At 36.9% G+C, this 11,845-nt stretch overlaps 2 protein-coding genes across 2 annotated transcripts in view; both read right to left on the reverse strand.

Moving 5' to 3' along the window:
- LOC107645356 (probable glutathione peroxidase 5) overlaps positions 1-2,130 on the reverse strand; it is a 4,850-nt gene extending 2,720 nt beyond the window's left edge. The window contains exons 1-4 of the mRNA XM_016349365.2: positions 1,939-2,130; positions 1,727-1,803; positions 1,569-1,630; positions 1,313-1,431 (exon numbers count right to left, since the gene is read on the reverse strand). Coding sequence (XP_016204851.1) covers positions 1,313-1,431; positions 1,569-1,630; positions 1,727-1,803; positions 1,939-1,992 — 312 coding nt within the window. The 5' untranslated portion in view covers positions 1,993-2,130. The remainder of the gene's footprint in view (positions 1-1,312; positions 1,432-1,568; positions 1,631-1,726; positions 1,804-1,938) is intronic.
- LOC107645357 (protein HUA2-LIKE 2-like) lies at positions 3,681-11,383 on the reverse strand (the record flags this gene model as incomplete). The annotated part of the gene is given in 12 exon segments (XM_016349367.2): positions 3,681-4,113; positions 4,204-4,255; positions 4,390-4,557; positions 4,709-5,153; positions 5,265-5,841; positions 5,933-5,996; positions 5,999-6,032; positions 6,139-6,248; positions 6,352-6,460; positions 7,043-7,493; positions 8,586-10,610; positions 11,307-11,383. Coding segments are annotated over 11 exon segments (4,086 nt in total), but the record flags the coding sequence as incomplete, so codon positions are not given.

An 11,845-nucleotide genomic window follows, 5' to 3' on the forward strand; every position in this document is an offset into this window, starting at 1 on the left:
TTTTATTTCTAGTAGAATACAATTACTATATATATATATGCTTAAACAAAAAGCAATAACCATCTATCTCACCAATCCAACTTCCAAATATATAATGTACCAGCTTTAAACTTCAAATCCAATTAAATCCTAGAAGACTTGAAGAGGATTAAACAAATGGGTATCAAGATACAGTGCTCACCTATTTACCAAAAATGCGGATATACAAAATTGTGCAAATTACATAGAGATTAAGCTTGTGAGTCACACTGTGAAGCTACAAGATAGGGCAACAGAGATGAGATAGGGATAAGTGACCCATATTACAAAGAACCCATTTGGTTATGCCTAGTAGGTCTATCATGAAAGTGATTACTTGCTAAGAAGACTAATAGAGAGATATTGGTGAAACCAAAGAGATTTACATATAGTTTGACCCTTTGTTGATTTGGCAAAGAAGTATAATAGGTTACCAAGGGAGCTTTTATGGAAGGCCACGGAGAAGAAAGGAGTTTGAATAGTCTATATATGTACAACAAAGATATGCAGCCTATAGGTTATGACCACAACTAGCATTAGACCATAAGATAGGATAACCAAAGATTTTCCTATTCGTATAGGACTACACCAAGGGTCAACTCTAAGACCTTATCTTCTCAGCCAAATCTTGTGTTTAATCAAGCACTTACCACTAAGCCAAAAGCTATAGCTATTAGCAAGGGCCCAACTTTAATTCCCAGAAACACATCTAGTATAAGGACTTGCAGCCATAACATGAGCCATTAAGCCAATCGAATCCTTAAGGGTGATGTTAGGTGGTTTGAATAATGAATGTATTTTAAGAAGGTCAATAGGACCCTATAAAGGAGAATGAATCATATAGACCGTAGTCCTATAGCTAGATATAGAGGAAAACCTAAGGAAAACAAAAGAGAAATGATCAAAATCAATTTAGATATTATGCTTAAACATGGTTATGTAGAGTACTATAACATCCTTTGATCCAACGTAGCCAACTCCATCTAATGGGACAAAACTTAGTTGTCACTATTGTATATTTCTCTTCCCCTACAACTATTCTATATTCAATTGTTTTTATCTATCTTTCCCTTACAAGTGACCAACTTTTATCACTCACCCCTATTAAATAATGGCACTGGGTCCATTGCATTCAATGAAAAATAATATTTTAAACAATCAACCAATAGATCAATTTATCATTGTCTTTTCATTAGTTTTGTAAGATTCCTACAATCCTATACATTCACTTATAAGCTAAAAATTATCCAAGTATGAAGACTTCAAAAGCCCTAGAAAGAAACCGACACCATACCTTTCCGAAAATGGGATATTCAGCCTTGTATCTTGTACAGGCAAATTGCTCTGCATCTTCACTAGACCCAGGCTCTTGCTTCAAAAATTGGTTGCATGGAAATGCCAGTATCTCTAGACCTGAGACCAAACCAACAAAGTATATACTCAACTTAGGCCAATTATTCAGGTACAACACTAGCATAAACTTAACTGAAAATGAGTTTAGTCACTGCAAAGCCACAAAATCAAACCCTTGAAAAAAAACAAAAACACACCTTTATCCTTGTATTTGCTGTAAAGCTCAGTTAACTGGGTGTAATTGGTGTCCGTGAATCCACTATATTTTGAAACACCCCATGAACTCAATTAGCTAAACTATGAACAATTACAGAAGGATAACAAGGAAAGATTGAATTTTTATGGTAAAAAATACCATTTTGAAGCGACGTTGACTACAAGAAGAACTTTGCCCTTGTAAGTGCTGAGGCTCACATCTCTTCCCTTGGCATCCTGTGGAAGAACCATGTAAGAGATTTCACAGTGATATAGAAAACCCAGAATTATCAGAGGAAAAAAAAGGATCTTTCTTTGTTTGTAGTGCTTACGATTCAGAAGAGAATGAAGTAAGTGTGTTTGTGTGGGTACCTTAACAGTGAATTCAAAGATGGATTTTTCCGAAACTGAATTTGAAGCTCCCATTTATTCTTCGTTCCCTTTGTCAGAGGATGTAAAGGAAGCTAATCTTAGTTGAGTTGTGACTATTTTCTCTCTCCTCTTTCTTAATTTAGATTTTAGTGTGTACACTCTTCTTTCTTCTAAACTGTTACACTAGATTTATAGTTGCTCTGCTTAATTCTAAATTTTGGTTTAATAATGTTTGTGGTCCAGCAATAGCTAAGAGACATGTAACATATTTGATAGTTCATATGTTGAATTATGACTTAAGTCTTCCCAATTCTTATTCAACTTTTGTATAATGATTCTTAGAATAACTTAGTAAACTCCACCTCTTTGGCTTTTTTTTTTCCTTGGTTATTATTTTACTAACATGATTATGATTACAACCACTGAAAATGTGTAGAGCTTCCCACTAATTTAACTGAAATGGCTGCATGATGAATTAACTTCCATTCTGACAATAGTTTGTGTTAATTGTAGAATGAAAACGCAGGTGCAGTCAACTTCACGCGAAGTTGATAGTTGTATCTAACAATTTTTAATTATCAACTTCACATGAAGTTGACTGCACCTGAATTTTTACCTAATTGTAGATTATTGACTGTTAAAATGGATTATTATTTATTAGTACACATCATACTAATAATAATAGGCAGTAATTATTCTCTAACATTGCGTTTCCTAAGCTGATAAATTGCATCATTTAATTTCATTTGATAAATTGCATCTTTTAAGTACTCATTAAAATAAATGGTTCAATTAAGAGGTTGCGGGTTCGAGTCTCCTATCTTTTTAAATTTTAAGTCAATGAGTAATAGCTCAAATGGCATAATCTCTCCATACTCAATTAAGAGTTGCGGGTTCGAGTCTCATATCTTTGGTAAAAAATAAATAAATAAATGGTTCAATAAATAACTATTATTAAGGGATTATATAATCCTTATCTTTATTAAATAAGATTATAATCTTATTAAACAAAATTATTCGTATTCGCAGTTTGAATAAGCCAAACTTTTGTCTCGTAATCTCAACTGAAAGATATTATGTTTCTCTTTTTTCTTTATATAAAACAAGGCTGCTAATAATTGTCTTTAAACCAATCGATTAAGGATTCAAATGTGAATTTTTATCTATAGTTTTTAATACATCAAATTTCTTTTTTACTTTTAATTTAAGCGTTTTTTGTTTGATAACTCCTTTATCCAAGAAAGATAAATATGTAATCAAGTATCATGTACCTGGCTTTGCCCAAAAGAAAGGAAATATATAAAATCAATTAGGTAGTTTGTTGGTTCCTCATTAAGTTTTATGAATAAAAATTATAGAAAATTATTACTAATATATATTATGTTGTATATGAGATATATACAACACCCTAACACATTTATAGCTCCAGCTAATAGAACAGTTGGAATGCTTGGTAGGCAATCATCTCTGTCATGTGTTCTTACTTCTTAGAGGCCACCCAAAAGAGAAAAAAGGAGGCGCACTCAAGTGAAACAAGAGTAACAAGATGAGAACAAAAAACAGAAAGTAATGCCCTCCATGATTTTGCAGGCTTGCATTAGGTGAACATGTCAACTACCCTCATAAATTCCAAGTGGCCACCAATGCCCCACACGTTTTTATGATTCATTGTCAGCCATCAAATCATGGGTTGCAATGTATTCACAACGTGTATCAAAGCAATGCATTTCACAGAATAAAAATAAATTATAAAGCAAACCATTTATAATAAGCAGCAGACAAATTAGATCTCACTGCACATAAGTTGGCCAAGGAAAGCTTTTCCATAAATTAGAGAACATCTTCAAGAAACAGCTCCCCAAAAAAAATTGTATGTTGTTCTAACATATATATAAGGGCCTCTATGAAATAAATTATATGCAAATTTGGAACAAAAAATTTGATACATGATGCCTAGATAAGTTACAGCTCTCCAAAAAATCTACAATGAGACTTCCTGCTCTGCTGCATTCTGCAGAAGAGGAGACACATATATATACAATCTAATAGAATATGATTTAGTCCTGTGCAGAGATTCATCATAACTCAGATTATCCTTGCCTTGCATGTACAGAGTAATGAATTTAGATTCACCTCCTATATATAGCCAGATCCCATGCCAAAAGTGGGTCATATCTAAGCATTCAACAGGCAAGAATATAAGTAAGGGTATTAATATTGATTGAAGAACAATCCAAGAGGCCTTTCAAAGGATAGAAAGCATACCAGTCATCATTTCTTGAAATATATGTTCATCTCGGTCGCCAATAGCTTGGGCCTGAAACATGATTATCTTGAAACCTTACTATTGGCAAGCAACATCCATAATTCAAAGTGGGAAAAAACCAAATTAACCAATAAAAATTTTAACATGGGAATGAAATTTCATTCGTGAATGGCGCATGTCCATACCTCGGTTAGCTACTGGAACTGCATCTTCATAGGGTGGTCTGTAAGGCATGGAATCCCAGTGATTCATTGACTGGGAAGGAAACCTCCATCCCTGACCTGGTAAACTAGTAGATTCACAGGGGTGGCAACCATAAGGTACATGCATACCATTGTCATGATACTGAGGACCTAGAGGCAAAAAACACAAGATAACTATTAAAACATCAAGCATACCCAAACTAAGGCTTGCATGGTTAACCACCAAGCCTCCCCACTTCCAGGTGCCCAATTTATATATTTGTATATATTGTATATGCATGATCAGTCATCACAATCTTACCAGAATAAGGCATGGGAGGATTCCATCTCTCTTGATAATCATATGGAGGTGGTTTTGATCTATCGTGATTGCTGGAGAAGTTCTCTCTTTGCATGTTCTGCACAAAGTGATGCCTATTGGAGTGGAAAGGTGGTGGTGGTGGTGGTGGACCATCCCGAGGAGGTTTCAATTGTTCCCCGTGAACGAAAGAAAACTGATCAGATGGCACAGGTTGAGGTGGTCGTAATGGATAGCCATTGTGTTGCAGGGTAGCACCATCAGAATACCAGAAACTGTGTTGTGGCTGTGCCATGGATGTCTTGAAAGAACATGAAGGCTCCGGTACCGTCATATGCATGCCTCTTTGTTCTGGGTCTTGATAGCACACTGCATCATTGATAGGTTGGCTACTTCTGGGTGCAGTCATGGGTTCAGCCATAGAGTGGTGCATGTTGTCTCTCACAATCTGCATGCAAATATGAGCCCAATCAGATGGGAAAAGCGTTTAACATGAGTTCTCACTTTTTGAAGCCACTGACTACATCTAGCGTAAAATTCCAGACAATGTAAAGCATACCTGTGAATCTACAAAATTTTTTGCATCAACTGCAGCATGATACGGACCAGTGGTACTAGCTGACATCAAGTGCAATGTAGGAGTAAGAGGTGGAGGTGGAGGTGGAGGAGGAGGAGGTGGAGGTGGAGGCGGAGGCGGTGGGGGAGGAAGCAGAGAAGGTGGTGGTGGTGGTGGTGGAGGAGGTAGCATAGAAGGAGGTGGTGGTGGAGGTGAAGAGGATGGTGGTAGAGGTGGCGAAGAAAGAGGAACCTCCTGTGGAAGAGGAGGAACAAAGGATGGTTGGACATTCTTTTCCAACTGTGAGGCATCCCCATCTCCTCCCTCCACATTGCAATTTGAATTTGATTCAACATCAAAAGAGGGAGCCACATCTTCCATTTCAAGCTCACCATCAACGTCTTCCAACACACGTCTGTGTTTTTCAATTGCATGAGCAATTTCTGGCACTTCATGTACTTCAGAATCATGCTCGGGAGTGACAGCCTCAAAGTTCCCTCCATCAGAATCGCTCCCTTCTTCATCTTCATCTTTAAGCATTTGAGGCATGCAAAATCCAGGAAGCTGAAAACTTGAGTTGCTGCACAACCAAATGCAACTTTTAAGTAAAAATTTCCTAGAAGTACGAGAAAGAATATCAGGACGAACTTTTTATCACAACAAATTCAAACCTTCCATATTCGTCAACAAGCATACCCTCCATTTCTCTAACAGGGTCATCTAAAGGCCTCTCTGTGGAAGGATTCTTCTCTCCAACCACAGCCTTAAAACCTAAGCAATTGCAAGGAAAGGTTATCGAGAATAATGATCCAAAAGAAAGATATATGAAAAAGCTGCAAAGCATAAATATTTTAAGTAAACTGGAATATCAACTTGCCTTAAGACACTGCCTGCGATTCTCTTGCGAAGTATGTCCAGGAGGAGCAGCAGCAGACAATAGGCGTGAGAGGACAGCTTGCATAGCGGATGGATATGCTCCACCATCACCTGAGAAACCAGATTTATTTTTCAAGATCAATGTATAAAAAAGCACATATTTACATCTTCCTTTCTGTAAGCAAGATTCAAGACTCACAAGTCAAAAAATCACCTTTCAAACCACGAGAACTTTGAGCAATAGAATCAACAAGAAAAAATAGGTCCACCTTCCGATGCAGGCTTGACTCGGTTTCCAGACTTCGGACAAGAATTTCCATCACCTAGAATACAACCCCAACAGACCCAACCCCATAAAAGTACATATATATCAAGAAACTAACTGAGAAGCATTAAGTGCAAAAATTTTGTTTAGGAAATAACATCGATGTAATTAAATGATGTTAATTCCCATTCAAAGTCCAGAAGGTTTACATGAATAAATAATTGTGCAGTTCTACACTATATTAACAAAATCTAAATTAAATCAATAAGCTTTCTGAAGTTGCAATTGCAAAACCATTTGACCAAATCTATACATTATACATATTATATGATGCACCCATTTATTCCTACTTCCAACAATACCATCGAAAGCAATGTGGTTAATCTTGGTGCTTTTATTGACTAATGCAAGTATAAAGAGAAAATATGGCATACTTCTCGAACTCATTGTAATTTGTAAAATGAAAGGTAAACTGTTGGAGTGCGGAATATTATAAAAGATTATTTGGAAGCTAAGTTGATTAAGTTGGAAGTTTATATACATGGTGAAATTATTCAGGATTCAATGATTAACCACATACTAATGGTGTTATGGTGGAAGGGGGGAATAACTAAAATTCAGAAGAATACAATTGTATTACCTTAGCAGCAATGCCAAACTTTGCACAGTCCATAGCTATTCGGGTTGCCCGCCCAATACTTTCCTTTGTCCTTGTCAATGTTCCAAGCATTGCTTCAAAGTACAACAAAGCAGCATTCCCTGCATCAGTTGACTTGCCTGTCAATCTTGATTGTTGATTTGCTACAGACCCATCTTTCCATCCATCAATGGGACCAGATGAAGTGTTCTTCTGGTGTACGTCAGGGCTACAACTTCCATTTTGTAGAATATTACTACTGTCCGATGTAGAAACATTGCAAACTGATGTATTTGGAGGTGATCCTTGAGGAACGCAGCCTCCACCACCAGTCAAGGACGGGCTTGACTGAATGCACAAAGTACCATTTTCACCCAAACAACCATTGGATATCGAGGTCAAATTCATATACTCCTCTTGTCCCTTGATTTCTACCCCTCTCACAGCCTCATGCCTTTAAAAAAAAGTAATTTAAAAAAGAAAAGCGTTAACTTTCTTTGATTGAAGGAAATGCAGATATTACTGTTGAATAATCGTTTTCCTTTCATATGCACTATACAATTCTGCTAACTGAACACTATTTGACCAGGATCAAATTCTTCAAACGTGAGTAGGTTGGTAAAACGAGAAGGTAAGAGTCTAATCACCCTTAAATCAAGATAGTGGGACTCACACATTATGAAAACTACAAATTCAATGGTGATTAATACCTCACTTTATCACTTTACTAATCTCCTCACTCTAGAGAATCTTTTTCCATTTGACAGAACCTCAATAAACAGAACAAGTGCCAAAAGGCAACAAGGAAATTTACCTTTGGCTGTGCCAAAGTAAGCATGCAGCTAATGGGAGCAGAGATAAGAACAACAAAATGAACAGACAGAAACCAAAAGAAGCAGGCAAAAAATCAGGATTCAGAGTATGTATGGGTAATAATCGACAAAGGGGAGGATAAAGTGGAGTGTAGGGGATTGGGGCAGGCAATAACTCAGATTGTGGGATACCTGAGAGCTTAATACTTTTCTCAGCTAATGGAATGGCAACTGTTCACTTTTTTTTTTTTTCCCGTTTTTCCAGTTTTCATTTGTAAGGAGGTCTACCTCCATTTCTGATCTTAGTGTTCATTGCTGTCTGGTGTCTGCCTCCATTTTTGTTTTTCACTTTTCCCTTATTTAAGTGTTAGCTTGGAAACACAAGTAATTGATCTAATATAGAAATTACAAATTCAACGTCAATGCTATTGTGAACAATGGATCTTAATGGCGAACGGGAAAACAGCAGGGAACTTCAATGGTTTAAGACTACTACAGTGAAAATTTGTATAAGCAATGTAAAACCCAAAAACTCTCAACATTTAGAATAAACTGGAAAATCTTCTTTATTGCTTAAGCTTTACTAAGGGACTAAAAAATATTTGGATTTTCTAGAAGAGATCCATTTTAAATAATAAAAAATGTGATTTCAACCCAAAAAAAGGCAGTAAAAATGGTTTCAGATGGTCAAAAACTAGTAAATAGTTTAAGTAGATGCCAAAAGCTGAACTCACATGTTTTTAATTCTGCTGCCTTCATCAACGGCTTGCTTTGAGCACTGTGTATCCTCACAAACAATCCGATTCTCACCCACATTAATGCTACTTTGAGGTATCACTTTACCACTTTCATTGGGACCTGCCACAGGATCAACACTTATTCCATTAAGTTCTAATGTATCAGATGGATTTGAATGATTCACAGTTTTCATATTGTCTTCATCTTTTGGTGGCAATGATGGACCTGGAGAATCTTGATTGCTTCTAACTTCACAACATTTTACATCAAGATTGGGAGACATGTTTCCATGTAACTGAATTTGTGAATCTGTTTTAGCACCCTGATCGACCACAGAATCACCAAGATTTTCACCAACTTGATCCACACCATCTGGGACAACATCTTTGCAAGCTTCATGGCATTGATACTTGCTCAACTGCTTATCCACTTCAGAAGATGACTTATTCTCTGTTGAAATCATTGCATTTGAACAGGTGGTGATACTAGATACACTGATGTGAGAACAACCAATGACACACGATTCCAAGCCTTGCGTTTCTAAATCAGTACCTCCTTTACTGCAATTTGCGGTCATGCAAGGGCATCTCTTTGTGGAAGTTCCACTCGATGTCAATAAGGATGACAATGGCTCGTTGCAAGCTTGATCTTCTACAGCAGCATTAGCAGACATAGCTTCTAAAGCACGATGGAGGCGCTTAGATGGAGGTAAAGCAGCTTCAACATCCATTGTGCAGCCAAACATTTTCTCTTTTTTTGTTTTACAAATCTGAGATCCACTTTCAAAATGTGGCTCTAACAAATTTGAAGAAGAAACGAGAACCACTGTTCCATTTAATGCTACCGGATCCTCACCAGCCAGGCTACCATTTTCACAATTTGAGGATGTGATTATCTGCTTTGGTGAGTTAACAATGTCTTCCTTATAGCTTTTCTCTTGAGCTTGCACAGTGCTATTGAGCTCTGCCTCACTGGATGATTTGCCCATTCTAACTCTGGCTCGTTTTGATAGGGGCAAGTGTTCATCTCCGTCTTGATTTAAGCATTTCTCAATTGAATTTCCACACATATTCTGCAAACTGTGATTGGCATTTTGAGATTCAGGCTCCTCTTTCCTGATGGATGGCGTGGCAGAATCATTATTTGCCCTCTTCCTATTTGGTTTTCTTTTCTTCTTATTGAATACAGCCTTAATTTCTAGATCAAGCCCTTTCTTCAACTCAACTTCAAATTCAGGCCACTCACTATTCTCAGACTGTCCAAGTTTAAAATCCGAATCTAGTGTACTTCCCTCATTTGGGCTAAAGGAATCAGAATCAACAGCAATATTTTCAGAACCATTGTCCTCCATGCTGACATCGGAGGCATATGCTGAAGAATCAGCATCATCACACCCAGAGAGATCAGGTGATTTTTTAATTCGTTTGTTCCTGGTTATAGGCACAATATGAGTTACATCACCAGCATTACCTCCAGCATCACAAGGCACAACATTGTTGTGGACTCGTGATGAGCTTCTAGATCTTCGAACAGGCTCATTTCTTTGTAGTACATGGCCTTCCAGATGCAAGTCTTTGCATCTTCCTGGAGATGGGGAAGTTACTGGCAAAGGTGAGTTCCCAGTTGCAGTTGCAACAGCATCATCAGTAGGTTCTTCCAATGATACCTCATTATTACAGGATTCACCCCTAATTGCAACTACTGGACCATTCTCAGCTGCACAAACTAGCTCTTGTCTGTCAGTCAAATTTGAAGATTTATTTTGTGAATCATGTGTCAAAGGAGCATCTCTTTGAACCTTTACATTAGCATACGAGTCAGCTGGCTTTGAGACATCTACATTAGTAACTTGATCATTGGAGCAAGTTTTCTGAACTTGGATGTCTCGCTTTAACTTTTCATAACTGGCAATAATCTCCTTTACTGCACGCACAAAATCAGCACCCCTTCCCTGTCGTTTGGCAAGAGACTGTTTCTTCTCTTCAGTAAAGGCTTCAACATCAGCAGGATTGCAGAATGCTCTTCACAACAAAATATCACTCAAAATAAGACAAATTGCAAGCCAAGCAAAATTCAGACTTAGACATAGGAAAACAACTGAAGGCAGCCAGAAGAGTTTCCAGTTCCACATTGCAACACATATAAACAAAGTCTTCTAAAGCCAATACAGTTAGCGGAAAGATTATTGTATCCTGCCCTATCATTCAATTGAATCATCATGAAGAACTAAATCAAAATTTATCTTGTGATATTATCTTTTCATATCCTTCAAGGATGGTGCAAATCATTTCCTCCCCTAATTAAAAATGCAGGTTCCAATCCATGTTCAGTCACATAACCGAGAAAGAGAACATTTCCAACTTACAGAAATCACCCTCAACTTTAAATACAATATAAAAAGCTATGAAGATCAACATAAGCATTATTATAACCAACTGTAACATCAAACCCTCACGTTGAAGAAAATATGCCTAGCAATGGAGATGTATCAATGTTCTCATATAAAAGCTGCACATGCACCAAATTATATATTCTTACTTCAATTTCAACTAATTTCTAACTTCCATGGACATCAAATAAGCAAAGAACAAAAACAAGTTTCTAATTAGTTTTAATAAACATATGCAGAGGAAGGGATGGGACTACAGGAAGGGTGAGAAGTGGTTTTAACTACTAATAGCAATTCAATCAACTGAGAAATGGATTTGATTACATACATTTGTTGGGTTCCAAAGAAGTAAACAAGTACTTTCTTCCCATCAGAGGAATAACCCCACTTCTCCGGCTCACTTACCTGCAACCAGCAAAGAAAATCAAGCAAAGCTTACATGATAACCAAGAAACAACAATAAGAACAAAGCCCTTTCGACTAAGCACAGGCAGTTACGTGGATCAAATGAATGCTCCTATCATCAGCCATATCTTAAACATCTAAAAGCACATGCAACCAAGCAAGAATAAGAAGAAAGAAAAATTAATAAAATTCATCGTGGCCATTAAAAGGAGCATAATGCAAGTCAACTAAAATCTATTGTGGCCATTACAAGAATTAGTCCACAGTCTCTCTCTATTCTCCACCTTATATTCCTCATCAATTTTTCGAATCATCTAACCCCAGCGTGAGTTATACAACAAATATAAATGTCTCTATATATCTACAAGATTATCATTTGACTAAGCCTGTAAGTATATAACATCAAGATGATACATAATTCATGAAAACCCAGAAAATAAAGAACGCACCCACAATTCATCT

This window comes from Arachis ipaensis, chromosome B06 (assembly GCF_000816755.2).
Source record: "Arachis ipaensis cultivar K30076 chromosome B06, Araip1.1, whole genome shotgun sequence".
In the NCBI taxonomy this organism is placed as follows: domain Eukaryota; kingdom Viridiplantae; phylum Streptophyta; class Magnoliopsida; order Fabales; family Fabaceae; genus Arachis; species Arachis ipaensis.